A 27819-nucleotide genomic window follows, 5' to 3' on the forward strand; every position below is an offset into this window, starting at 1 on the left:
GCGAGTCAAAGGGAGCTCAGACTGGCGAGTCTTTAAGCGCCGCTGTTCAGCCGCCCCTTTCGGAGGGCCGCGGCGCTCCGCTCCCGCCGAGGCGGCGCTGCGCGGGGGCGGCCGGCCCCGCCGAGGGCTCCCTCCGCACCGGGGCGGCCGGCGCCGCCCCGCCGCCGCCGCCGTCGGGGGCGCGCGCGGCGGCTCCTCCCGGGCGGGCGGGCGGCGCGGCGCGGCGCGGCGGAGGGGAGCGCGCGCCCGCCGCGGGTTACAGCGGCTGCGCCCCGCCGCCGCCGCCATGGACAGCGACGAGGAGACGCTGGAGGAGACCGTGGAAGGTAACGGCGCCGCCGCCTCCTGGCCGCGCCGGGCCGCGGGGGCCGGCGGCAGCGGGGAAGGCGGCGGGCCGCCGCCCGGCCCCGCAGCGCGGCGCGGTGCAGCGGGGCGCGGCGCGGGGCCGCGCCCGGGCGGGGGGCGGGGGAGCCGGGCGCGGCGCAGCCGCCGGCCCCGCCGGGTGGCCGAGCGGGCGGGAGGCGAGGCGGCGGCGGGGCCCGCGGAGCGGGGCTGGCATTACATCAGTCGGCTTATGCAACGGAGCGGGCGTGCGGGAGCCGCCGCCGAGCACATGGCGCCGGGCCGCCGCGCCTGCCCGGCCGGGTCCTGCGGGCCGCGGGTCCGCGCTGAGGGCATCGCGGGAGCAGCCACGGCTGCTCTTCCGGGCCGGCCCTTCCCATGTATTTATTTATTTTAAGGGCTGGGCCCTGTTTCAGCCCTGGTGTGGAATAGGGCTGTGGCTCAGTGTACGAACGTTCTTATTTTAAGTGCTTGTATAAACACAGCTCTCAAAAGTTACTGCATCAGAGGCTTTTGGGCAGATCCTGCATCACATGACAGTTTCAGGGTGTTCTAGGTGTGCTTGTTATTACAGCGGTTCGCAGCCTACCAGCCTGCAGGACTCTAGTGCACTTAGTGAAACTTGGTTACAGCCAAGTTGGTTGGTTGATCTCTCTTATTACATCTCAATATTTTAATATAAGGCTCAAGCCACAGAACCTAGTAGTGACATTTAATTTGTTTTTAATATTAAAAAAATCATTTTTCACTACTGTTGCTCTGAATCATGTGTACACATTTGCACTTAGTTTCTGCTTTCTGCACTGCGTAGTCAGTGCCATTAGTGATGACACAGTGAGTCATTAACCTGTTTTGTACCTCTGGTTTCCACAGCATCTTTCATAGCATAGTACAGTAGGTGGTATTGGCCTCTCCATTCAGTGCTAGGTAGACGCACCTGAACTATCAGAGTAAAAACCCTAGACCATAAGAAGCCTTGTCCTTTACCTTGGTGGCAAGGTGTGCAAAGTAGGAATCCTTCTTCCCATGCCTGAGTTACCTCCCTCAGTGATAGCTGGGTGTCAGGGTACACATGTCCTTGGTAAAGATGCTAAAAGGGAACCACAGTAACTCCCTGAGTTTACAATTATGGTAATACAAATGGAAAAGAGAAATACAAATGGAGGAAGTAACTGTGGTCACATAAACCAGTGGCAGAGCTGGAGCAGAAAGACCAGTCTGGGAGTCGGAAGGCCCATCTCTGAGGCAATACGTGCTTCCTTTTGTGCTAGCCTTCTGTGAGTGGAGAATTAACCTTTTAAGAGTTTTGAAATTGAGGTATGCCCCTCTGAAAGGCATTACTAATGGAAATATTGGCATGCAAGAATACAAATCAGCAACATACTGTCATCCCTGTAAAGCATCTAGGAACACAGTAAGGATTTGCCTTGGGCAGCTATTGAACGAATGTACCAACTCAAAATAAAAGCATGTATTCCTTTAACGTTCCTCTCAGGGCATAATTCTGGCTACAAAGAGTAGTCCTAGATTTTTAGTTATTGAAATTAAATGTACAAAGTAGGGAGCTGGCTGTGACAAGATACCAGTAATGCTCATCATTCAGTGATGCATTATTTGGATATTACGGCAGGAGAATTAGGTCTCAGTGCACATTTTTCTAAAGAAGACATGGCGCGAGGCAGAGTAACTTAACAGACATAAGCTAAGCAGCTGTTATTAGCATCTGAGTTTATTATGTAGGTATGTGGTAACAGAGCCATAGAAAAGATTTGCTGTGTAAAAAAGTTGCAAGGGAGGTGAGGTTCTCCAATGCAGGACACTGTGCATGAGGTGTGCAGTGTGCCTTAATAGATATGTCTTTTCTCCTCCCTTTCTTCACCATCCCCCCAAAAGATATCTTGCAATTGTATCTTAAGCAGAGTCAGAGTTTTGTTGCTCGTATTGCAGGTAAAGCCCTCTGCCACATCATGAATCTGCTTAGTGTACCTCTGAGCTAAGGAAATGAGCTTTGAAAGAATGTATTATTCAGCAGTATATTTGAAAGTGTGCGTTTTTCTGAATGACACAGAAGCAGGGTGTTGTTTGGGGGAGAGAAGACTGGGTGGGTGTTCTTGCACTTACCTAAAGGAAGTTAGAAATGTGACAGAAATCAAACAATTTTTCTTCCAGGCATTTATATATATATATATATATGTGTGTGTGTGTGCACACATATATATAAATTTATTTATATATTTATATAATATGTATATAATATATTTATTTATTACAACTGCTATTCCTAAAACATCAGCCTGGCATCTCTGTGGCCAGAATCTTTTACTGATGATGCACATTATATGCCTTTTATTAAATAAATGCCTTTTATTGTCAGTATTATTACTACTTATCTCTGGTTTTTATCCATCAGTGTCATTGGTAGGTGGCCTCAAATTGTTGTATTGTGAACAACCCCTTAAAAGCGTAATTCCTTTTCTTGAAAAGTTCATGATCTGAGCTTAAAAGGAAATTTTGAGAGAACCTTGAAGTGACAAAAGTAAGATTTTAAAATAATTTTTAAAATATATAGGTAATCTGGTTTGTTTTCGCAAATGGAGGAGAGTACTGAGAAGGCGGAGAGGAAAACTCTGCTTTACTCTCTCTGAAATAATGAAAATTTTTCCATTGACTTCTGGAATAGAGTTAAAGCATAGGGCCTCAGCCATATAAGAAAACTTGCATGTATGTAATTACACTTGAAATTGCTTGCTTTTTTTTTCTTTAATCCTATTAAGATAGACTGAATGTCTCTGTTTTGTTTTGTTGGGGGCTTGCATGCTTCTTCTTCTTTTCTCTCTTTTTCTTTTCCCTTTGGTAGGGAAAACCTAGCATGTTAGAAGAATTGGATTCTTTGTGCTATGGGTGAGATTAAGACTCTGTATAGGAGCCATCAGATCAAAGCTGACCATTTAAATCTCTGGGATGATCTGTATCTTACTATGCAAAATTACTGGTGTGCATGGTGCACATAAGCATTGCACCTTTTGTGTTGAGTTCTGTGTCCCAGCAAAATCTTGACAAAACCAAATAATCACAAAGTAGTGAGTTTCTTTCGTTTCTTTTTTAATATATAGTACAATGTGTCAGTATTATTATTTTTTCAATCCAAATGTTTTATAAAAAAATTTCTGTTATAGTGAGGGCAAAACTGGTTGTGTACTGTTTAGCATCTGTTAGCTTACACCATTGTATCATTCTCTTATACATAAATTATGAATTCAAACCTTTAATTAAACTGTAATTTTTTACATGGGTGTTTTTCTTCTGAAATAAATGTCTATATCATAATTTTCACTGACCTTTTCATTAAACTAACATAACTGCTAAAAACTTTTCCCTCCTACAAAAAGGAGTGTCCAGACTGAATTGGGGGCAAGGAGGAGAAGCCTTTCTTCTGTTTGGAGAGCAGCTCATTGCCTTTTTTGTTTTACAGGACTTCTCTGTTTTACAGAACAAGTTTTAAAGAAAATGTATTATACAAACTTTTAAAAACAAAGTGCGCTGAAGTTCAGTGGCTTTTATAGAGTCATCAATGCTGGAAGAGACCTCTGGAGATCATAGAGTCCAATGCTTCTGCTCAAAGCAGGGTTAGTGAGAGCAGCTTGCCCAGGGCTGCGTCCAGTTGAGTTTTGAATATCTTAAGGATGAAGATTCCACAACCTCTCAGGGCAGCCTCTTCCAGTGTTCAGTCACCCTCACAGTGAAAAAGCTTTTTCTTATGCTTAAACAGTTAAAATGGAATGTCCTGTGTTTCAGTTTGTGCCCATTGCTTCTTGTCCCATCACTGGGTACCACTGAGAAGAGTGGCTCTGTCTCCTTTACTCACCTCATCAGGTCCCTCCCAAGCCTTTTCTTCTCCAAGCTGAATAGTACCAGCTCTCTCAGCCTCTCCTTATATGACAGATGCTCTGGTTCCTTCATCATCTTCGTGGCCTAACTCACTGGACTTGTTCCCGTAGGTCCATGTCTATCTTGCCCTGGGAAGCCCAGCACTGGACATGGCTCTCCAGCTCAGAGCTGAGTGGAGGAGAAGGATCACCTCCCCCAACCTGCTGGCAATGCTCTGCATAATGCACCCTGTGTACCATTGGCCGCCTTTGCCACAAGGGCACGTTGATGGCTTATGGTCAGTTTGTCCACCAGAACTCCCAGGTCCTTTTCTGCCAAGCTGCTCTCCAGTCAGTCAGCCCCTAGCTTGTACTGGTGCATGGAGTTTTTTCTCCTTAGGTGCAGGACTTTGCACTTTCTTCAACTTCATGAGGTTCTTCTCTGCCCTTTTCTCCAACCTGTCAAAGTCCCTCTGAAGAGCAGCAGAATCATCTCATATATCAATCACTTTTCTCCTTTTTTATATCATTTGCAAACTTGTTAAGGGTGTATTCTGTTCCATGGGCAAGATCAATACTGGGTGGGCCCCAGTATTAATCCCTGGTATACACCACTAAAGACCTTCAGCTGGACTGTGTGCCCACAACACAGCCTTCCGAGCCCTGCAGTTAAGCTACTTTTCAATCCACTCATTTTGCACTTATACAGTCTGTACAACTTGTCTGGTTCCAGACAAATTTCATCGGTTCGTTTATAAGGATATGGGAGATGATGTCAAAAGCCTTGCTAAAGTCAGGGTAAACAACCTCCGCTGTTCTCCACTCACTCATCAAGCTAGATGTTTCAACAAGCTATTAGGTTGATCAGGCATGATTTCCCCTTTGTAAATCCATGTTGACTACTCCCAATTACCTTCTTATCTTTAATGTGGAAGCCAAGAGGATTTTCTTGATCACCTTCCTGGGGACAAGGTGAGATTGGTCCTGTAGTTCCCCAGATCCTCCTTCTAGAAGACACGAGTGACTTTTGCTTTCTTCCTCTCCTCTGGAGCCTCCTTCAGTCGCCACGGCCTTTCAGAGATAATGGTGAGTGGCTTCACAGTGACCTCAGCCAGCTCCCTCAGCACTCACAGGTGCCTAAAGAGCCTGTATCTATCCCTTGCAGCACTTCAGTTGTGGGAGCTGTCCCACCACATCTCTGTGATCCCAGTGAGTTTGTAGGCTGGTAACTGCGCACACACGTCTAATTTCTCCCATTCCCCATGCTGTCTGTGTTAGTGTGCAGGCATTTCAGATAGACACCCGGTTATGCTGATTTCCCCAAAGAGGTGCAAGAGCTTCCCCCATCATGCTGTCCTCTTGGCGCTTCCTTATTTGTGTACATACATGTGAGGTGGCCCCCTTCAGCCATTTCTTTGATTATGTGATTTCCCCTGTCCACATCAGGCCACCCCCTTCGTTTGTCAAACCAGGCCAACGCTTCCTCACTTGATGGTGCGTTGTCAGCTTCCTTCCCCAAAGTTCTTACCAGGTTGGCCCTCCTTGTGGAGGAAGTCACAAGCTTCCAGCCTTTGCCATTATAGGAGTCGCCGTTTCCCCATCCGGTACACACAGACTGTCTGCTCCTGATTCAGTGCATTTGAGGGTTCGGGCTTCTCTTGTATCTGCAGGGTCTTGGAGAAGATCCGGTTGATCTGTTTCTTGTCATCTCTGATACTGCACAGTCAGCATGCTGAACTCCTCTTTTTTTTTTTTTTTTTTGCATTTCTGCTGCTCACGCAGTTGAAAGCAGATGTATTTGCAGTGTGAGTCTGCTGCTGTTGGGGTTCTTTTAAGGAGACAAATCAAAACCAAACTTCCATTAATTATGGTGGACTTAAGCACTTGGCTTTTGTCACTACTGTTTGCACTGTTTGTTTTCTCTCTGGGTTTAGGACTCCAGGATTGTTAATACTGAAGTGCCTCTTGTTGCCTGCATCAGCCTGGACTCTAATTGCTCCACATCATCTTGGAGTTTACTTTTGCCTTTCTACACGTTTATTGAACCTTTTCTGTTTCAGTGCCTTTGGCAAATTTGATCAGCAAAGAGTTTGACCCAAAGCCTGTAGAGGTGTATGTCTCTCATCTCTAATAGACTTTGTATAAACCACAAAGAGACTCAAGGGATTAGAGGCCAGTTTTTATTTAGAAACCTGGAAGAACATAAATATATGCTAGTTTTCATTTATTTATCAGTTTTTGTGCAGAATTTATACTTGCTAAAATATCGTGATGGGAACATTTTACACTTGGTGTATCACTTGTTGAAGGTAGCCATGCTGAGCTTGAGAATCCTTGTTTTGTAATCAGAGCAATATTCTGCTGAAGCAGCATTGAGGACTCTAGTTTACACAGCTAAACAATGAAATAACTGTTGTTAAACCACTGTTTTGTTTTTCTTTGGCTTTGAACCAGGCAAATAGAGCTGTGCGATATTGAGTCTGATGCTGTAACTTAATCTGAGTTTGCCAGGTGTAATCTGTAAAATACAAACCCCTGCAGGTGAGGACCTAGTGTGTCACCCATCCACTTTCCTCATGTCTGACAGCTGTAATGAGGAAAGCTGATATGGCTGGGAAAGGGAAGGGAGGGGTGTAATGTGAGCATATAAAACATTAGAAAGCAAGATTAGAAATCTGAAATAGAAAATTGACTAACATACTACAAGGGCATAGTGTTGCAAATATTACATGCTTTTATTTCTTTAAATTTCTATGGATATAGCTTTGAGGTGGAAGAGCATGTTTTCTAAGACGTGTTTATCAAAAAAAAAAAAAAACAACCCCGTCTTACTCAAAATCCATTCTCTTCTTACCAGAAAATACATATTTTAGATAATAAAAATGATTATATTCTTGTAGAAGTATATTAACATGTGTGAGTAGTGTGAACCTCATTTATTTTAGAAACATTTTTCCTTCTCCTCTCCTTTCCCTCATCCCTTTCATTTTATCCTTTTCGGTGAAGTGTATTACAGAATTACCAACTTCAGTTGCACTGAATCACTGATCACTGTTCTTAACAGAAAGATTTGAATTATGACCACTGTTTTATAGCAGGGAGCTACTGCTTTTCAAATGTCTATATAATCAGAATAAGGTTGCAATTATATATAACATTAATGTGTTTGCTCTTTGTTTGGGTTTTATTTAAGGGCATCTAGATGACGATGGGTTGCCACATGGATTCTGTACAGTCACCTATTCATCGACAGACAGATTTGAGGGAAACTTCGTGCACGGAGAAAAGAATGGTCGTGGCAAGTTCTTCTTTTTTGATGGAAGGTAGACACTGACTCTCCACTTCTCTTCATTTTTTCCATCCTGTTTACAGTGATATAAAACTGATCTATATTCATTGTCCACTCCTGAGTATATGAATATGCTTTCTCATTAGAAGTTATAGCTGGAAGGTTTCATCTGCTACTTTAGCCACAGTGCTGACACAATGCCTTTGTGGGCTTGGGGATTTTATGTGTAGCATGATGCCAGGAATTGTTCCTTGGTAGGAAAATCCATCATTGTGAGCATTATGTATAGTAAGGCAACAAGCAGGACTGCAACCCTGGACTTCAGGAGAGCGGACTTTGGGCTCTTGAGAGACCTAATTGGTGGAATCTCATGGGTTAAGGCCCTAGAAGGAAGGGAGGTCCAGGAGAGCTGACTACTATTCAAACATCACTTCCTCCAAGCTCAAGAGCGGTGCATCTCTATGAGTAAGAAGTGCAGAAAAAGGAGCGGGAGACCTGCATGGGTAAGCAAGGAGCTCTTGGCCAAATCCAGACAGAAGAGGAAAATACACGGAATGTGGAAGAGGGGACAAACTACTTGAGAGAATTATAGGAATGCAGTCAGCGTATGTAGAGATGCGGTTAGGAAGGCTAAGGCCCAGTTGGAATTGAGTCTGGCAAGGGATGTCAAGGACAACAGGAAGGGCTTCTTCAAATACATCAGCAGCAAGAGGAGAACTAGGGACAATGTGGGCCTACTGCTGAATGGGGCGGGGGCCCTGGTGACAAGGAATACAGAGAAGGCAGAAGTACTGAATGCCTTCTTTGCTTCAGTCTTCACTGCTAAGGGCAGCCCCAGGAATCCTGTAGCGTGGACGTGAGGGAGAAAGTCTGGAGAAGGGAAGACTTTCCTTTGGTTGAGGAGGATAGGATTAGAGACCTCCTGGGCAGGCTGGACATCCACAAATCTATGGGCCCGAATGGAATGCACCCACGGGTACTGAGGGAGCTGGTGGATGTTGTTGCCAGGCTGCTCTCCATCATCTTTGAAAGGTCCTGGAGACCTGGAGAGGTGCCTGAGGACTGGAAGAAAGCCAGTGTCGCTCCAGTCTTCAAAAAGGGCAAGAAGGAGGACCCAGGCAGCTATAGGCCAGTCAGCCTCACCTCCATCCCTGGTAAGGTGATGGAACAGCTCATTCTGGATGTCATCTCCAGACATATGGAGGAAAAGAAGGTGATCAGGAGCAGCCAGCATGGATTCACAAGGGGAAATCCTGCTTAACCAACCTGATAGCCTTCTGTGATGGAATGACTGGCTGGGTGGATGAGGGGAGAGCAGTGGACGTTGTGTACCTTGATTTCTGCAAGGCTTTAGACACTGTCTCTCATAACATCCTCCTGGATAAGCTCAGGAAGTGTGGGTTAGCCAAGTGGACAGTGAGGTGGATTGAGAACTGGCTGAAAGACAGAGCTCAGAGGGTCGTCATCAGTGGCATGGAGTCTAGCTGGAAGGCCTGTGGCTAGTGGCGTCCCCCGGAGCTCAGTACTGGGTTTCAGTCCTGTTCAGCTTCTTCATCAATGACCTGGATGAGGGGACAGAGCGCCTCCTCAGCAAGTTGGCTGATGATACCAAGCTGGCAGGAGTGGCTGATACACCTGAGGGCTGTGCTGCCATTCAGAGAGACCTGGACAGGCTGGAGAGCTGAGCAGAGAGGAACCTCCTGAGGTTCAACAAGGGCAAGTGCAGGGTCCTGCACCTAGGGAACAATAACCCTAGGCACCAGTACAGGCTGGGGGCTGACCTTCTGGAGAGCAGCTCTGCAGAGAAGGACCTAGGAGTGCTGGTAGATGACAAGTTGACCATGAAGCCAGCAATGTGCCCTAGTGGCCAAGAAAGCCAATGGTGTCCTGGGGTGCATTAGGAAGGAAGAGTGTTGCCAGCAGGTGGAGGGAGGTGATCCTGCCCCTCTACTCAGCCCTGGGGAGGCCTCATCTCAAGTCCTGTGTCCAGTTCTGGGCTCCCCAGTACAAGAAAGACATGGAGCTACTGGAGAGAGTCCAGCGCAGGGCTGTGAAGATGATCAGAGGGCTGGAGCACCTGCCGTAGGAGGAACAGCTGCGAGAGCTGAGCCTGTTCAGCCTGGGGAAGAGAAGACTGAGGGGGGATCTTGTTAATGTGTATAAGTATCTGAAGGAAGGATGTCAGGGGGACAGGGACAAACTCTTTTCAGTTGTCCCATGTGACAAGACAAGAGGTAGTGGGCAGAAATTGAAGCACAGGAAGTTCCGCCTGACCGTGAGGGGGAATTTCTTCCCTGTGAGAGTGACAGAGCACTGGACCAGGTTGCCCAGAGAGGTTGTGGAGTCTCCTTCTCTGGAGATCTTCAAGGCCCGCCTGGGTGCAACCCTGACTACCATGCTGTAGGTGACCCTGCTTGAGCAGGGAGGTTGGACTAGATGATCTCCAGAGGTCCCTTCCAACCTTACTGATTCTATGATTCTATGATTTTTAGCACTGTAAAGTTTTTGACTAATTAGAGACTTTAGGAATTGGAATGTCTTCAAAGCCATCAAAAACCATGCTGACAACTGCTTAGATTACAAAGTTCAAGTCCACAACTACAAGAGTAGTGGGCTTTTTGGTTGTTTGTTTTATGGCAGTATATACAGACTGCTGTTGGGTTCAGAGTTCCCTGTGCCAGACCCATGTATAGATAGATACAAGACCTTCAGAGAAGCTTACCATCTGCTTGGTCTTGGAAACTGTTCAACAGTTAAAGGAATGAATTAAATATAGTTCTGTTCCAACTCCACCTAATCTTCTGCAAGTTGCTTATGGCCTGATTCATTTTCAGAAAATCCCCTATAATTGCCACTCTCTTCGCTGGGAACTGTGGCAGTAAAATGGTGCTAGTCTGTACCTCTGTGGGCATGAGGTGGTATGTGTGTGTTTTCTTCTTAAACCTTCGTTATGAACACCTTATAATATCTCTTCCACCTTCTCCCCCTACCCTGCCCCCCCCGCCAATAACTGCAGCATTTCTCTCTGCAGTTGCTCTGAACTTCCTCAGAAGGAGCAGCAGATGTATAAAATGACACGATTCTTCATGGTTTTGCAGCTGTCGGTGGCACTATGAATAGCAGCCGTTAAACTGACAGTTGTGTCGATTCTTCTCTCCTCCTGCTCAGCGAACTTCTGAGCAGGAGCGGAGGTATTGTGCTGTCTCACTGCGTCACCTCCTCATCTATACTTGGTGTTGCATTTGCTTCATGCTGGAGATTGTGTTTTTTTCCATGAGAAAGATAATATTTTTATTGAGCTATGCAGAAGCTGATTAGGCCTCCCAAGTTTGGATTAAAAAAAATAAAATAAAACCCCACCTGTTGCTAGTAGTGGCCTTATTAAATCTTGAGTGAATAATTGAAAATTGTTACTGCCCAGCAGCTGACCTCTCTAAAATAGCATTTTTTTTTTTGGCAGACAACATCTCTATGGACACATGTACATAACACTTGTGTGCTTGTTGATGGTCTCAGCAGAGCAATCACTGATTGTATAGCTAGAGAAACTGACCCACTATTTTATTTGTAGAGCTGCTTGTCCAAGTAGTCCAGGGTACAGGCAGTGCTGTGTAAGAAAACTTAGGCTGCTGCTGCTCCCTGTGCAGAGCCTTTTTTGTACCTCTTCTGTGTTACCAAATCTTTTTTCTTTTCTTTCTTTCTTTTTTATTTATTTTTTTAAGTTTTAATTCTCATAACACTTTTAAAATGGAACAGTTGGCTACTGGGTGACTTCAGGAACTAGCAAAATGAAAATATACAAAAATAGTCTGTAATATGTTTCTGGAAAATGAGATATTTTTATAATATAAGTTAAGTCCAGGCTGATTTTAATTTAGCTAAAGCAGCTTTAACTGTGACGATGACTTTAGTTACTAATGACATTGCAATTTACCTAGCTGTGCCTAGGTAGAGAGATTCGTTTGCTCCCAGGTGAACATTCAGGTGTCATGACATGTTGAGGGAAGAATGACTGGGCACAAAACAGGATGTTAACTGTGCCATGAGCAAGGCTGAGTGTTTACAATAGAGCCTTACGAAGAGAAATAGATTTCAAAAATTTCTGAAAACATCTTTCCCCTTGCAGTATTGTGTGCGTCGCTGCAGTAAGCTCATTTGTTTCAGCACTGACTGGATATGCTCCCTCTCTGGTTTCATTCCCTCATAGGCCTGCCAGTAAAGGCTGAAAACTGAACTGCTCTAAGTCTGTTGTTTGGGAATAGTTGAGTCCTATCAGACGCTGGATTGGCAACAATATAAGTGTTTTCATTTTTTGAGTGTTGGGAAATAGTATTGGCTGCCTATCTGCCTTGTTTGCCTCAGTTAGAAATTTTCCCTTCTTTATCGGAGCAGCTGCCCCCTTCCTGTTTCACTTAAGGAAGTGAAAACTTGGAATGAAATATCATAGTTGTTTTTTCCTCTCCCTACAAAAAAGCAACAAAACCCACCACATTCTTTTGGAGAGAGAAGTTTCACCTCCAGCATACTCCCTGTTTTGAATCTTGTACTTCAGCTTTTGCTGGTGCTAATGTTTGTTGAATTGCACTTTATGAAACGCTCTGCACAATAACTCTGAGCATAAGAGCTGTGTTTGGCATTGAACTGCGGCTGCTCTTCTCTGTTAAATTAGAAACTCTCTTGTAAACTGTCATCTCAAATCACAGTGGAGAACAGCATTCTTTTTAGGAGAGTTTTCAATGTTTCTATACAGAGGGGGAGATGGGAGGGAAGGGAGTGAGAAATGAATTATAGGTTAGCTGTTGTAACTTCAGTACCTGGAAGCAGATTGCAGTAAGGTTTTTTTTTCTCCCTAATAAGTACTAGGTGGTGGATATCATAGATATCCTCTAGGTCTGGCAAGTAATGGGAAGACAGTACACCTGATAAATCTTTACTTTAGTAAGAGTTTACGTTATCTCCAATATGATAATCTCAGAAGCAAAGTGGAGGAATACAGGCTAGCTCAGGTTGTATTAATAAGATTGTGTATATGCAGGACACAGGAAATATTTATTTATTTATTTGATATATACATATATACCAAGTGGTATACCACTTGATGGTGGTAAGGCCTTAGTTCTAAGTATTGTGTCCGGTTATAGGCACTGTAGTTTTAAACAAGCTAAAAAGGTGGGAGGGGGCTGGTAGCAAGTATAAAAGGTTTATAAAACTTGATTTATTAGGCAGGACTGAAAAACAGAGTTTTTACTTAAGAATTTTTTTTCTGACTTTTTTTTTTTTGTAAGTTTTCTTTATAAACTTTGAAAGTAGAAAGAGATGGATCTTTTTTACATTGTTACAGAGCTTAAAACAATGAAAGAAACCCCAGAGATTTGAATTACAGTAAGTTTTTGTTTCCAGTGCTAAAGAATTAGCAGCTTGTTAGCTTTAATTAATATGATCGAAGCTAAGAATATGATTGTTATTTCTGTTGTTCTGTTACACAAACTAAGGGTAGTTTCTTCTTTTAAAGAATAATCTTAAATGTGAGCTCTGTGCATGTTGCCAGCTACAATGAATTTCAAATTTGGTGATCTGTAATAAAAGGGGAGAAAGTGGTGTCATTTGCTTCTACCATAGGTTTGAGCTTCTACCATAGATGTCTATGTCAGAAAAAGAATGATGCAGCAGTGGAAGTATGTGTGTGTTAGCTAAATATGCTGGAGAATATTATGGGAACAAGCTGAACAGTTTGTATTTTTCTGTGCTAGTTCGGACCTGAGAAAGAAATACTGTAAAGGAGGATCTAGTCAGGTACACTTTCATTCTTTGTAGTTTCTCTCAGCTGCCCTTTTTAAGAAAGGGAACAAAGCAAATTGTAAAGGTTTTATTACACCTCTTCTAAAGGGATTGAGAGACAAAACTGAAGTGAAATGTCATTTAAATCAAAATGCAGCATTAGTTCTATTTGACAAGCTGCATTCTGTTTTAATAGAAATACATGAAAAATGACAGTTCTAGCTGATTTGGTAGAGATTGCTGCTCAGTTTATTGGTAAAGAACTAACATTGAACGGGTGGCATGTTACAGTGAGTGCTGTGTTACACTCCACCTGTGTGACAGTTCAACTTTATGTCACCAAAGAAATGTTACAAAAGGTCCAAAGACTGGAGATAGGAAAAATCCAATGTGAGAGCAGCCTACTTTACAACAATTTCTTACTGGGCCAAGAGCAGTCCATTTGCTGCTTTAATTTGCTGTCCCACCCTATAAAAAAATGCTGGAGAGTGTGATTTAGGTTAAGAATGCTGTGTACATGCAGTAGAATGATCTGTAATGCACCCTAGTGAAAGGACAATGTAAGTTATTCTTTCCTTCAAAAGTCAGTAGAAACAAGCTTGTATTTTTATCTTTGTTTTCTAAAGAAATTAGGCTTATGTGATTCTTTTTCCTCCTAGCTCTTATACCTGTATTTGTTTCATTCTCTCACCTTCCTACTCCCCTTTCCCTTGCCCCCATCAAATTTAGCTGAAAATAGCAAACGCATCTGAGTTTCAAAGACTCATTGAAGATAGTGATGACTAGTGGGAGGTGGAAGAGAGACCCTCAAACTGCTGTCCCAGCACCCCTTGGCTGTCAGAAGCTTTGGCAGGAGCTTGCAGGCCTTGCAGCATGCATTTCCTGCAAGGCCAGTCCATCTGCATGCAACTCTGATCCAGGTGTGGCTTGGGTTCTCCTCTGCCCTGTGAAAGAGCGGTAGAGATGAGGTTTGAGAGGTCACAGGAAAAAAATGAAAAAAAGCTGCAATTGTTGCAGTTGTGGTGAGCATTTAGAGGAAGGCTGTAGGGTACACCTCAATAGAAGACCAGGCTTCAGTAGTTCAGCTGTTCCTAGAACTTGACTTTTATGAAACTTTCCCCTCAGCCTCTCTTTAACAGTAATATATAGAATGAGCAGTGCAGAGGGAGGGTTTTGCTCTGTCTGGGATCAGGGAGTTGGATGTACTTCTTAAGGGGGTGAATTGTCTTCTACTGTTCTTTTCTTCCCTTACCAGCACACTGGAAGGTTACTATGTTGATGATGCCCTGCAAGGTCAGGGAATCTACACTTACGAGGATGGAGTGGTCCTTCATGGCACATACGTGGATGGAGAACTGAATGGACCAGCCCAGGAGTATGACAGTGACGGGCGGCTGATATTTAAAGGGCAATATAAAGACAACATTCGACATGGAGTTTGTTGGATATATTACCCGGTAAGCCTGATCTCCTGCTCTCTTTACTGCAGAATAGTACCATTCCACATGGGTTTTTTCCCATGGCTGAAAAAATAATCACTAAGACCCAGCTGTTGAAAAGTCGGGCAATGATGATTGTTATATTTTTAATTATTATTCTTATTCAGCCTTATTCAGTACTTGAACCTTTCAATTTGGTAGAAATTTTATCTTGAATAAGTGCTGAGGAAGTGGGAACATCCAATGGGCAGTTTGTTTGTGACATCTTAACAACAAATACCTTGACAGATCTGGCTTTTGAAGATAACAGGAGTTGTTGGAGTCCCAGAAATCTGTATGTAATAATATATGCAGTTGTTACACAGGTGGTCAAAAAGCAGTCTATTTTTGTGCTATCTATTGCACTCACTTTAATTGTGCGTATGGTTTCATACCACAAGCAAGCCCTTATATTAACTGGTTTTCACTATTGTCATTAAGTGTGTGTGTGCTAGAATCTAAATGCTTAGCTTACACCACCATACAAATAGCAGTTTTTCAGTAATAATGACCCATTATGTCATATGTCTCTTACTTCATCTTCTAGCTGACAAAATGTTGCTATGTCTTCTGGAAATGTCAGTCTTTGGAGGTTGTAAAAAATAAATTGTCTTGAAAGACTAAAGGATGGAAGATCTTCCAAAAAAATCTTAGCCGTGAAAGCAATTGCTTATATATGACTTCTGTTAGGTGCATAAGTTCTCACCCAAACTTAAGGTCCACTCTTCACTTCTATGGTATGTTCAAAGCTCTTTCAGCCTGAGAGTTGGACAAAGTGGTGCCACTTTGAAATAGAGTCTGAGGACAGTGGTCTTGGTCTAAACAAGTCTGGTTCCACATCATACCTACTTGTTTTGGTGCTAAGGCATTATTTGAATTTGTTTCCTTGTCCTTTCTGAAGTAAACATCTGAAGCTGTTAGACCTGTGCTAATGTATGCCTCTCATTCTGCAATTCTATAAATAAATCTAACCTGAGTTACAGGCATATTAAAGGTGGCAAAGCCCAGGGCTAAAATCCATAATGCTTGGAAGGGAAGGGGTTGCTGGCTTTCAGTAAACTGCTCTCATTATGTGCCTCCTCACATCTGATGGGATGCTGGGGACAGAGAAGCTTCTTAGTCCCCCAAGGAATCCTTGGTGCTGTATAGGCTTCAGTCATTCGATGTACCATCACTTCACAGTGCACAAGGCAGCATTTTTCTCCTCCAGCACAATGTCATGCTAAGAAAACGTAGACAAAGTTGGTGTTTGGCTTTGTGCCTTGGTTCACAGACTGTTCACATAAAAATTCTGAGAACTGAAACTCAGTGTTTTTGTGTCACATGGAAGGAAAAAACTTGGGTTTTGCTATTTCAAACAAGGTAGAAGGTCCAGGCCATTTCTTGCATCAGTTTTGTCCTGGCTGGAATTAGACTTTACCCAGCTTCTTCATGTGTGTGTGTGCGTGTGTGTTTCTTACTAGTTTTCATAAGCTCTCGTCTGAACTTGCTGTACTTTAGATTGCTTCTTTAAAAAAGCCAGAAAACATCTTTGTCATTTACTAAAGATAGTAACATATAGCTAAATGCTCTCCCTTTTCTTTCTCGCACATGCTCTCAGGATGGAGGCAGCCTTGTGGGAGAAGTGAATGATGAAGGGGAGATGACTGGAGAGAAAATAGCTTATGTGTACCCTGATGGAAAAACTGCATATTCTGGAAGGTTCATAGATGGAGAAATGATAGAAGCAAAACTGGCAACTCTGACATCTGTAGAAGATGGGAAACCTCAATTTGAAGTAGTACCAGGCAGTAAGTTCAGCTAATGAAGCAACTTAACTTTCTTGCTGCCAGCCCTTCACTGCAAACAGCTCAATCTCCAACCCATTTGCTATTAGGGGTTCTAAAGGCTGACTCTGAAGGGGAAATAAGTTTGCTAGTGAGAACCTCTCTTTCTAATAGATCTTCTTACTGCTGTAAGGATAATTATAAAGTTGGTCAGACGTGCATGTGCATGTTGAGTGTTTCCTTTGCTCTGGAAATCTTTGAGGAAAAAAAGAAAACGCCTCTAAGAGGTTGAAAAATGAGAAGTGACCCATGTGGTGGTGCTACTGAATTGCTTTTCATTACTGTTCTCCCTCATGCTCACGGGCACAGTCCTGCCTGACGCACTTACCATTGTCACCTATGCCAGCATGAAAACCTTGCTTAACAGTGTTAATGCTGGCACAGTTGGAAATTTTGTTTTGTTAGTGAAATAACTATAAGTGGAGGAGGAGGCCGTGGCTCAGTTGTAGCTCTATCAATTGAGTTTGTACAAGCAGGTTTTACCACTGTGGATGTTCTAGCATCTGTGTTATGGGGCTGAAAGGACACAGGACTTGGAATTAATGCACCTGATTCCATTGTCCTGTAACAATATGATTCACCAGTTCCCATCGGTTCTTGTGTAGTTGTGCTGATCTAAAATGGTTATAAGATGGTTAGCATCAGGGTGATGCCTTCAACCCATGCAGCCAGTGTGCTTTCTCCAGAGCAGTGATGATATGGGCCTATAGTTCTGGAGCTTTTTTTTTTTAGTTTTTCTTTTTTTTTTTTTTTTTTTTTTGTTTGCTATGAGGTGTAAGTGGTATTTTTGCAGGGAGATGGTCAAGCTGTGGGCAGGACCACACAAATAAACATCAGTTAAACTAACATATTTATTATCATGCCAGTAAAGACTATCTTGTTCAATATGAAATAAGAACTCAGTAAAAAGGGAATGAGAAGTAGAAAAAAAGCGTGGCCTTTTATTTTTTAAATCATATAGATGTGACAGTAAATCAAAATTAACTTAAAACAGATCTTCTGAGAGGGTACAGTTGTGCTTTGTAAATAGGATACAATTGCACTTTGTGTGTAGCTGGCTTCAGTTATAACAGATCCATTTTTAGAACTTAGATGCCATGGACAATGGCCTTTTATCAAACTTTGCAATATCCTGGGTTTTTTTCACCCTTTTTTATTTCCACCTGCGTCTCGGGCAATGCCTAATAATCTTCTGGCAGTTGATTACAGAGGGGTGTAAGAATACAGTCAGAGGTTTCCCACCAAGTTGTTTAATAATGGCAAGAAATAAATGACTGCAACACATGTATTTTGTGATTACTCAGTATGATCTTCTGACTTAAGTTTCTTCTAGTTTTTAAACCAGAACAAGTTTGATTTGTTACTTGAAATGGTCCAAGATCTTTCAGAAAGAATGTGTTATTTAATATATACTTTTAAAATTTTGCTTTATTTTTTAATTCAAGACCCTGTGTGGGTTGGTCTTGAAAGATCGTCCAGTCATTCCTTAAAAGTATTACTTTAAAGAACATAGCTATCACTTATTTTGTGATGATATGCTACTCCTATGGTATGTTAAGAAGGGAAAAATGAATCAAAAATAGTACTTCACTTAAAAACTTTGTTTTATGGATATAGCTCTATGTAATACTGTTTTTGAAGCACAGCATTTATTCCTTGCAGTCATTAAAATTTAATTTTTGAATGTCTTGATTGCTAGAAGAGTTGCATGCTTTTAGTATTGTCCATTAATATAATCACTTTGTTGATTTATCTTTTAGGCCCAGTATACAGTTTTGACAAATCTACTTCATCCTGCATTTCTACAAATGCACTTCTTCCTGATCCTTACGAGTCAGACAGGTAGACTTCTTTTTTTTTTCCTCCTCCTCCTCTTTCACATTCAAAATGTCTATATTTCTTGCCTGTTACACATTTAGGACCTGATTTTGCAAGCCTTTGCTCACTTAAAAAATAATATCTGTAAGGGTTTGTCATATGGAGACCATTACTGCATATTAGTCAGCATCTGACTTGATGGAATTTTTCTGATTTATACATTAAAATCGCACTCTAGTAGATAGAGCAGAGCTTTACTTTTTAAGAGCTTCAACTAGGATAACTTCTTAGTATTTCAAAGCCAGATTTGATCAGGGCCTGAACACCACTAATAGTCCACATCTACAACATACTTAGCAAAAAAGCATTCTGTCCTTACTTTTCTAGATGTATAATGAGTTTCAGATTGATATGTGCTGAGTTTGGTGTCTCTTACTGAATGGCATGTGTTGTACAAAGTTTGCTCCCCTCCATACTGATGTAGCAATGGCAGGACATCAAGCCAGAGGAAAGTGGGATTCTGTTTGTGAAAGCCCTGCAGTGTCAAAATGCCACATATCTCAGCAGATTGCCTCATGCTAGTCGCTTGGTATTACCTGTTGTATTTCTCTGTGGCTAGTACACAGTACATTGTATAATTTACTTTTTGACCAAACTTTTCAGAGACTTTGCTCTGTAGGAATCTTGGTTGTAGTTCTTCTTTTCTAGTCCTCTGAAATACCTAAATAAGTGATTAGTAAAATACTGGCATTAATTTACATCAAATACTTGGAGATCTAGGGCTTCATCTTGAAAACTCCTGCTCAGTGGAGTGATAGCCTGGGAACCTACACACTATCGACTCCATCAATTTCAGTTTAGTGGAGACCTGTGGGATTCTGATGGATTTTTGAGTGTGTTCCTGAATTGAAGCCATCACAGAGCATTGAAAGCAAATATGTGATTGACTTTTTACAGTATTTTGCAAAGTAATAGATAAGATTCCCCTCTTCCATCTCCATATTCCCGAATAGATGGAGGGGATGAAGGAGAGGGAGGAAGAAGGGTTGCATTTGGAGGTTTTAAATTGCACAAATTATTAGTTTTTTTTGCCAGTATTGATAAACAATAATACTACTTCTTGAAGATTAAAGTTGTAACTGACCGCTAATTCCCTGTCCTTTTCTCTTCTAGGGTGTATGTTGATGTCTCTCTCATTTCCAGTGCTGGAGAGGGATTATTTTCAAAAATAGCAGCAGAAGCTCGTACAGTTATGTCCTTTTACAATGGAGTGCGAATTACACACCAGGAGGTAAAGGAGAAAAAAAAGCCAGTCTAAGTTCTCATTGCTGCTTCTGAAATCTTTTTCTTATAGTAGGATTTGACCCCCTCCCCAACACAGACACTCATAAGATTTAATAAGATGGAGTTTAATTGAAAGAAAGTGCATGTTTGCCTATATTAAAACAAATGAAAAAAATCAAGATTTTTTTTAATGCTTCATACAGGAAAAGCTTCAGTGGCATTTATTTGAGTATGTTTGCTTTCGAACTTATGGCAAAGTTGACCTCCCACACACATACACTGGATTTTTGCCTTGCAAACTAGGTAGACAGCAGAGACTGGGCCCTCAATGGAAATACAATATCCTTGGATGATGAAACAGTCATAGACGTGCCAGAACCCTACAACCACGCCGCCAAGTACTGTGCCTCACTGGGGCATAAGGCCAACCATTCTTTCACTCCTAACTGCATTTACGACCCGTGAGTAGTTCTGTCTTTCGGGGCTGCAGGGCTGATGCTGCAGCCCAGCAGTCTGGGCTTCTAGGATGTTTCAGGATGGCTGAATGGGGAGCGGTGGGGCCAAGGGTTTTGGAGTTCAAGTGCTAAAGGACTTCCTGCTCACCTGGATTAAGCTGGAAACCTGCCTGGCATTGCAGGTGTTTGCGACTAGCCTGGGGGGTGTCTTAAAACTTGCAACTGCATTATATTTGTCACTGATCCTAAAATATACAAGCACAGCTCTCTAAATCCTAGCGTGGTTAGGACTGCACCATATTTGCTGAACTGTGAACACTTGACTAGCACCACCAAGTGTACTGTCATTTCCGAAACACCAAAATTAAGGATCTTCCTGATTGACATGTTGGTGCAGACCGCTAGAAAACTGTGTTATGTGCACATATTTTCAAGGACCCAGAGTGGACAGACATGTAGATGTTTACATAGAAAATAGTTGTCCTGTGTTAAATAAGCTGTTTTCCTTTACAGTGAGACCCTAGGGGGAGATGTACAGAAATGTGTTATGATTGTTTTGTAGATAAGTTGTACTGGGGAAATGAAGACGAGCAATTCTTCATGCTGTCCAGTCTCTCATAATCTATACTGTTCTCCCATCACGCAGATGTTTACTGCTGCCAGCCCAAGGCACATGGCAGATTTGCCTTTTTTATTATTATTATTTATGTATTAAAAACAACCAATATTAAAAGACTGTTGAAAAACTTTAAGTAACAGAGCTGCACAAAACTGTTCCAATATAGCAGTATTTGTAGCCTTATTACTTAAATCTTCATGAGGGTGACTCTAAACACAAAGCAGTCTGTTTGTCTGAGATCGGTTATGTGACATCTCACTCAACTGTGAGTGACTTCTAGAAGTATTTTTAGAGGGGCTAAACATACTCTGTCAATTGACAGTTGCAAGTTCAGTAAAAGTGGTTTTTCCGTGTTGTCTAGGTTTGTTCATCCTCGTTTTGGGCCAATCAAGTGTATCCGTACCATCCGGGCTGTGGAGAAGGATGAAGAATTGACAGTGGCTTACGGATACGATCACAACCCTGTGGGCCAGAACGGGCCGGAAGCACCAGAGTGGTACCAGCTGGAATTGAAAGCTTTCCAGGCTGCCCAGCAAAAGTGAAATGGAAGTTCCTTCTCAGTTCAGCAAACTGAAATAGAAACTTGGATCTATGCACTACCTTTATACTGAAAACTGGACAACCAGGGATTGTTCATGCTGTTGCATCATAACTTTGCATTCTGTGTTAAGAGATAAGTTTCTTGCATACTAACTAGGTTTGACTGTGTTACTCATAGCAGATTTAAAATTAGCTAGTGTTGCACCAGTCTTATCTGGAGAAATTATTTAATATTCTATACAAGATGTGATATTCTTTGGTAGCTTCTGCTTTTGCACCATATGCAAAGATGCCAAAAGACTAGACAGAAAACTAAAATGGGTATATCGTTCACTTATAGTCGGCAGACTTAGTGTTGCTCTCTATCTGCCTAGGCATTATTGTGCAACTGCATTTTGCATATATGCCACTTGTGATGATAACAGTAATATTTTGATATTCTCTAATAGTAGCATAATTTTGCCTTTTTAAACCTTTGATCTGAATCTTGCAATAGAGCAGTTTATTTATTAGCATATAGGAGGCTGGGTTTTTAACTCCCTTTTCCTCTTGTCTGAATGTTGTTCTTTCTACAAGTCCTCTTTTGCAGGAGAAAATCCTTTCTAACTAGCGGAAAGGCTTTTATGTGTATGTGAGAATGCTGTGTGTTGGTCTCTGTGGCTCTCTAAATAGTTTTAGCAACATGTCCAAAAGTAGTATTTATCTGGCCTTTATGGCTGGCTTATTCTATTTAATTTATGATTATCACACACAAATCAAGCTGTTCTTTGCATGAAGATTTTCTGAAAGGAGAAAACAAATTCAGTTTTTGAAGGACTTTCAAAAGTGTATGTTCTGAAGGGCAAACACATCAACTGCATTAGTGTCCATGAGTTGGTTTGTGTATCTTATCTGTTAAAATGGCCAATTCTTAAGGCAAAAATTATAGCACTAAATGCAAGTATCTCATATGAATTCACTTAAAGGAAGTGTGTGTATCTGAGGGCAGGCTGTAGTACTTTGTTAAAGAGGGCTGTATCTTTTGTATGTGTTCAGTTGATAAAGAGTATGGCCTTATAGCAACCTTTCTATTAATACTTGTTTAAGACACAGTAAATTAATATAGTATGAGATACCAAACTAAGTTTTTAAAATGTAGATATGAAGGGATTGCTTTTGAAAGACAAACAATGAATGTAAAAACATCACTCTACTCATTTAGAAATGACAGCTAATCTATAGCTCTGTTGCAGCCAACACTGGTGGCTTGTGAATACTCATCTGCAGGGTTGTCTTCTGAGGTTTTTTTTTTTGTTTTCTTTTTTTTAGGGTTAGGGGAATTTTTCATTATTTGAAATACTGTGCCAGACTTGCCTAATGCTGTAGAAGAGAGAAAAACAGTATCATTTCAGTCTAGATACTGGGGCCCTTGTGGGGCTCTGACGTTCTCTTTGGGTTAAGCAGTTTAGGAACAATTCAAATGCATTTGCAACACTTTCTTCAAATCTTTGTAGTTTAGGAAGTGTTTGTATATATGTAACATAAAAAAAAATGAAAATTAGACCTACCTTTCTATTGCAGCCCACTTTGGTTGGTTGCTTGAACAGCTGGAGATGTCTGGCTCTCTGGGGAGCTAGACTTGAAGAATGTGTTGGGATGGTACATGTAAGTGGAAGGATGAGGTTGCTATTTTATGCAATCTGAGAATCCTTGCTTTGGTACGTGTACAAAATTGTGGAATTACTAATAAGGACCTCTCTAATTTGAGGCTCTGTTTAGTTTCTGCAACTGTTTGATCACGAAGCTTTTTCAACACCTCTCCATTTAAGCTTGCACAAAAGCTACTCTGTGTGTGTGCGTTCTGTGGGGACAAGTGGGCTCGGAGCTTTTTCATGCTCTCCCAGCAGTGATCTGAATGTGAGCTTTGTCAGAGCCCACCTCCTCGCTCTGGAGACTCTGGCCGTGGCTCTGCTCCTCAGCAGCGGCAGGTGGCCAACACAGATGATACTTCAGTGACTCAGCTTAGTACACTGAGAAGCAGAACTGATCCTCGCACATGGGGGAGAGTTGTCAAAGGCTGATTGACAGTACAGCTTCAGCAGATCAACCTCAGAAAGAAATATGTGTGTTTTGAGCTCTTTCCCTACCTGCCCACAGATGATTATTTAGGTTGTTGCTGTTTCTGCCATTTGCAGAAAGGCCTGCGTTGGTGGTAGGAAGCTGTTTTGTTTATCTCGTGGATTATTCTTCCAAGACCGTAAAGTTGGCAAAATATAGGCTTGTGTTTAAGTGCAGGGAAGAGGAGGAGGAAACTGTGAAGCTGAACCCTGCAGTGAATGGACAGTAACTCCTTCCACAGCCGTGATAACCTGCTCTGGAGCACTTGCCTCTTTGTGCCAGCTAGAGATCTGTGGTCTGATCTCCAGAGTTCCTTCTGCTCCATTTCAAATCTATCTTCGATTCCTCCGCTGTCTCTTAATAACATAGACTTGCTTATTTTTTAATAGGTATGTCTGTCTTCACATTGCCTGTTTTTTTTTTTTTTTTTGTTTTGTTTTTGGTTTTTTTGTTGTTTTTTAGATAAACACAAGACAGATGCTGTTTGCACATCAGGTTTGATGGTTGCATCCTATGGTAGGGAAATCCTAGGGAAAAAAAAAGCCCCAAATTGTCCACTGCATATTCTCAAAAGCCATTAATTTGGTGATAGTCAAACAGATTCTCTTGGTCTTGTGTATGCCTGTAGCCTGGTGGTATGCCACAACTGTGGCTAGTGTCTCTCTTAGCTCTACTATCCTCTTTCTCTCTGCTCTGTTAAAAATCTATTGGTCCTCCTACAGATCCTTCTTCAGTGACCAACCTTCTATAAAAGTTTTGATTATAAAACTGCTTTGGCTTGAATCAGGACCAAGCCTTTTAATTGCTTTTTTTTATTCCTTTGTGGTCTCCTCGATTGGAGATTTTCAGGATGGTGTTTACCACTAGATAGTGAAAGGGCCCAGAACTCAGTGCGTCCTTCGGATGTTCTAAGAGTAGTGAGCTGGTAAACACAGGTTTAGACACCAGATAGTTATATAACTCAGATTAATGCCTTAACTTGCTTTACTTACTGCAGCTCAGCTTTGGGGGCTTAGCAAAACTATTTATCAGTAGTAACACTTCAGATCCACACCAAAACTTGATTTTAATTTGGAGCAGACAAAATCGTCACTTTGCAAAGCAATCAATTTGAGTTCATTGAATACAGTTGACTACTTGTGAATATGCAGTGAGTAGAGAAGCTGCACTCCTCAGAGTCTGGCCAAAGACCTGTTCTATTGGAACAGCCACTGGAAGAGGAAGAGCTGATAGATATCAGCTGAACCTAAGTCACCAGTTGGCTCTCAGTTTACCTTTTGTGACTAAGGAACGGCATAAAAGAATATGGAACTGCTGTGTTTTTCAGATGAGGGTTGGTTCCCACCTTCCACGCTTGCGTTGAAGTTTGCGGAATCTCGACACAAATTAGATCCTGCAACAGGGTTGTTTTCAGAGCTCCTTTATGAGAAGGAGCATATACCAGCCTGTATTAGAGGCTGTTGATCACCTGTTAAAAAAAAAAAAAAAAAAAAAACTTAAATGATCTTCCTTCCAAGGCGGCTCTGTGCTTTGTTACTGGGAACACAGAAGTTTAATCTTTTGGAGCAGCAGGCAATCTTGGAGACCAGAGTGCATGAGGAGGTACAGCTGAGGGCACCACCTGCTGCTGCATTGCTTGTTGGACAGGAATAAGAAGGGCTGAGGCCTAGAGGGGAAGGACATCTTGTATTGGGTCTGTGATTTGACCTCTTTGGGATCCACTGAAACACCTGATTTTAGTAACCGCCAAAAATCTGAAAAAACTTCTTTTGTTTTCTTTCCTTTTTTTTTTTTTTTTTTTGTAATAATTAAGAAAGACCTTACTCCTCAGAAGTGAATGTGAGTCCTAACTGCTGAAAAAAATCAAAACAAATATATGGAAGTGATGTTTTTAGGTATGAGAGTACTCTATTCTGACCTTTTTCTACTGTTGTGACAATAGCCATTGGGATAGTCCTTGCTTTTTCCCAGATGCCGATCACAGGTGGTGACAAGGGAGCTTCGTGCAGGTTTTGTGGTGTTTGGATGACTCATTGCTTGGCCTTGTGAGGCCGCACGTTTCAGGGGCGACGGGATAGCCTTCTCATTAGTTTAGTGGATTCAGATTCAAGCTTTTAGTGTTGCACCCAGTTGGCAGTGGCTTTAGTTTCTTTCGGGGGCTGTCATAGTACTTTGCTCACATGGAAGTGAGAGCGCTGTCAGAGGATTTTGCACACTTGCTCTGCCAGGAGCTCGAGGAGGAGAGTAGCCAATGTATCCTGTCTGTTGCAAGAACTTGAGAAGTGGTGGAAAACATCACTTTTCTGTTTCCATCTCAGGTGGCCTCAGGCCAGGTAGGGAGCCCTGTATGTGGATCGGTTGTCCCCGTCACTGTTCCTGGGTGGCGTTTATCCTTCGGTGCTGACCTGTCCCAGTGCTCACCAATTAGACTGAGCCAGGAGTTGTACAATGTCATTCTGTCCTAGAGACCTCCATGATTTTTATCTTTTCATTTAATTTGACAGCCTTTTAGAAAACACCATGTTTGCGATGAGGTGGCAAGTTGTACAGAGCCAGTTATCTGCTACTTTGTTCTCCGCCCGCCCAGCAGAATTCCTGAAGCTGCGGGCGCCTGATGAATTCACCTCCCAGCACCTAAAAATGTGCTTTGAAAACAGTGTCGCTAACGTGTTTCCTTGTGTGCTGAGATGCTGCATTAGACTCCTCCTGCCCGCTCACACCGTGCTGTCGTGTGCTCAGAGTATTTGCACGAGGAACACAGACATGGGAGCAGCTTTACCTGTGAATGTAAGTGTGAGCTTCACACTTACCTGTGCCCCTGGGAGAACTTGTTCCTTGTGCTTTGTGTGCTAGAAACATGAGAACTATATTTTTGGAAGTAGTTCTTGTAAACAGCCTTACCAAGGATTTTCTTTTTTGAAAAAGGTGCAAGATTGAGTGCATGTTTACTTGCCCCAGATCAAAGGTTTTGAACACTAAGGTCACTATCTGTCGAATGGACCCTCCTCTTGGCTCTCTTCTGTCTTCAGGCAATTGAAGCTCCTGCCCTTTTTCTCTGCTAGTTTTCCTGTAAGTACTTATTTCTTTTTTTCCAAGAGAACTATATATACAAAAATTCTAAGCAATGAAATGTTCAAGCCATAAAATCATGAGTGTGGGAAGACCTTCTTCACAAGTTTTAACATATTTGTATGTAAACTGATGTTTGTATGAAATATTTTCATGGTAGAGTGAATATTAAAAAAAAAAAAAGTTCCAGTAAGATCTAAACCAAATTTAAAAGGATGTCTTTTTGTAAGATGCAAGTGTAATTGATTACCAATAAGTAGATCGATTTTTTTTTTAATGGAGGAATGCAACAAATTGTCTTTACAATGACAAATGATCATTTCTGCTACTTGAGAAAGAATATTTATGCAGCAGTACACATAGCTGTCGTAAATCATTGCAATAGCAAGGCCAGTCCCCTCTAGGACATACCTCTCAGCTTTTCCCTCTGTGGTATTGTACAAACCCACCCGTCTCTACTTTCTGCCGATTTCCTCCTATAAAGTTTTTCCTACTGTAATTGTACTGAATTTAACTATTGAGCTAAGATCCAGACTAAAATTGTGTACTACTAACAGTTTCTGCTGGGCCTTCTGCTATTTTAATACTCTTTAGCCCATAATTTTTGGGTGTCTATGTTCTGAAGAACTAAGTGCTAAAGAATAATCCTTGGGGTAAGCTTATACATGCATTAACAGTTAACCCCAGAGTATTTAACTTGTATACAGTACTTGATAGGTGTTTTATGACATTTGTACTAGAACTATGAGCCTTACTGAACATCTGTAGGTTTATTCATGACTTTTAAAAAAATGGATAACTCTAAGAAAGATGTTTACATGAATGATGATTGCCCTTCCTTGATGTTATGAATGAGGTTTTTATAGTGTGTTTGTGTGTATGTGCAAGGAAGCAAGAAAAACGTTTCTGGAGAAAAATAGACTTGACAAACATTTGTAATAAGTGAATTTTAAAGATTGCTTTAATTGCGCTATGAAGGCAATGCAGATATTAAAATATTCAATTGACCAGAACAACCTCTCTCCTCATTTTTTGTATATCATGGGTTTGGGAAATCCTCTGTTTTCTCCCTCGTTGCATGCGTTTGCGTTGCAGCCGCGTTTCGTGGTAAGGCGCAGAGGCAGGATTTGGTCCTGGAGGGTCGCGTGGCGTTAACGGCGAGCTCAGAGCAGAGCAGCCCCGGCTCTGCAGCCTCCTCCTCCTCCCGGCACCTGCCCTTTTCGTCGTTCTCCGCTCAGCGCAGGTAACGCGGCGCGGTGGAGGGGCCGGAGCTCCCGTCTCCAAAGCTCGGCCGGGCCGCGGCGCGGCCGGGCGCAGCAGGAGCCGCCCCCGCGCAGCCGGGCGCTTTTGCTCGCTGC

The 27819-nt window shown here is 42.2% G+C and overlaps 1 protein-coding gene across 1 annotated transcript; it reads left to right on the plus strand.

Annotated features, from left to right (window-relative positions):
* The first annotated feature begins 228 nt into the window (after positions 1-228).
* Positions 229-27477, plus strand: SETD7 (SET domain containing 7, histone lysine methyltransferase). Its single transcript, XM_062573958.1, has 8 exons — positions 229-326; positions 7402-7531; positions 14531-14732; positions 16354-16543; positions 18340-18421; positions 19571-19688; positions 19985-20142; positions 21117-27477. The coding sequence occupies exons 1-8, from the start codon at positions 287-289 to the stop codon at positions 21295-21297; spliced, it is 1101 nt and encodes a 366-aa protein (XP_062429942.1). The 5' UTR covers positions 229-286; the 3' UTR covers positions 21298-27477.
* Positions 27478-27819: the final 342 nt, after the last annotated feature.

Source organism: Rhea pennata, chromosome 4, assembly GCF_028389875.1.
Source record: "Rhea pennata isolate bPtePen1 chromosome 4, bPtePen1.pri, whole genome shotgun sequence".
Taxonomy (NCBI): Eukaryota; Metazoa; Chordata; class Aves; order Rheiformes; family Rheidae; genus Rhea; species Rhea pennata.

Bases quoted from the DNA above. Each gene is read 5' to 3' on its own strand.
- SETD7 (XM_062573958.1), top strand. From the start codon at position 287: ATGGACAGCGACGAGGAGACGCTGGAGGAGACCGTGGAAG. The intron at 18,422-19,570 runs GTAGACTTCTTT...TTTCTCTTCTAG, and splicing joins GATCCTTACGAGTCAGACAG to GGTGTATGTTGATGTCTCTC. The intron at 19,689-19,984 runs GTAAAGGAGAAA...CTTGCAAACTAG, and splicing joins TGCGAATTACACACCAGGAG to GTAGACAGCAGAGACTGGGC.